The sequence below is a fragment of the Eimeria mitis genome, genomic scaffold (assembly GCF_000499745.2).
Source record: "Eimeria mitis Houghton genomic scaffold, Emh_scaff1399, whole genome shotgun sequence".
Classification (NCBI taxonomy): Eukaryota; Apicomplexa; class Conoidasida; order Eucoccidiorida; family Eimeriidae; genus Eimeria; species Eimeria mitis.
The window spans coordinates 1,259-2,393 of record NW_013569065.1 but is presented as its reverse complement, the minus strand read 5'-3'; the positions used below and the strand labels follow the sequence as shown (position 1 = coordinate 2,393).

General features: G+C 58.1%; 1 protein-coding gene across 1 annotated transcript in view; it reads right to left on the bottom strand.

Annotated features, from left to right (window-relative positions):
- EMH_0036120 (uncharacterized protein) overlaps window positions 1-1,135 on the bottom strand; it is a gene marked incomplete at both ends in the record, with an annotated part of 8,690 nt that overhangs the window by 6,539 nt on the left and 1,016 nt on the right. Inside the window, one exon of the mRNA XM_013495037.1 lies at window positions 78-1,128. Coding sequence (XP_013350491.1) covers window positions 78-1,128 — 1,051 coding nt within the window. The remainder of the gene's footprint in view (window positions 1-77; window positions 1,129-1,135) is intronic.

Here is a 1,135-nt window from a genome sequence, read left to right as displayed (position 1 = left end):
CAGCAGCAGGTAGCGGCGGCCTGAAGGAGACAGGAGACACTCAACAGCCCCAGACTCTCTTCTGCATGCGGTCCTACCCCGAGCAACGCTGCTGCTGCTGCTGCTGCTGCTGCTGCTGTTGCTGTTGCTGCTGCTGTTACGATTGCTGCCAGCAGCATTTGCCCCTGTGGCGCTCGGGCTGCGGCGATTCCGCCTGAAGTGCGGAGATAAAGAAAGAGAAGGCGGCAGAACAAGCCGGCATTGCTGCTGCTGCTGCTGCTGCTGCTGCTGCTGCTGCTGCAGTTGCTGCTGCTGCAGCTGCTGCTGCTGAAAACTCCTGCTGCTGCTGTCTGGTGTTCTTGGAAGGTGTTGAGGTTTTACTTGTAACATGCCCGTTGCTGCAGCAGCAGCTGCTGCTGCTGTTGCTGCAGGTGGTGCAGTTGCTGCTGTTGAACCTGCTGTTGCATGCGTTGCTGCAGCTGCTGCAGCAGGCGAGGCAGTTTGCTGCTGCAGCTGCGGCATCTGCTGCAGTGCTGCCTCCCTGGGGGGCCTTCGTATGTGCTGCTGTCTCCAAGCCGAAGGCTGCTCAGAGTTAAGAGGAGATCGAGCAGAAACAACAGCAGCAGCAACACCTTGTGTTGCTGCTGCTGCTGTTGCTGCTGCTGCTGCTGCTGCTGTTGTTGTTGTTGCTGCTGCTGACGGCGTCGTCGTGGGCGGCAAGCTGTGGCGCATGCAGCCAGAAGCAGCAGCATTTGCAACCAGGGCTGAGTACCTGAAGCTATGCTGCTGCACTAGCTGCCGCTGCTGCTGCTGCTGCTTCTGCTGCTGCTGCTGCAGCAGCTGTTGCTGCTGCAGCAGCTGCTGCACCTGTCTCCCCGCCGCCGTGTCGCAATTGATATGAGATAATTCGCTGGTTTGCTGCGCACAAGGAGAATCTTTTGCTGCTGTTTTCTCTGCTGACTCAGCTGCTGCTGCTGCAGTTGCTGCTGCTGCAGTTACTGCTGCTGCAGTTGCTGCTGCTGCAGTTGCTGCTGCTGCTTGTTGTGCTGCTTCTGCTGTTGATGGACTGTCTGCCGCTTGGAGGGAAGAAGGAGATGCAGGCTTCTCAGTGTCTTGCTGCTGCAGTTGCTGCTGCTGTTGTTTTTGCTCCTGTAAT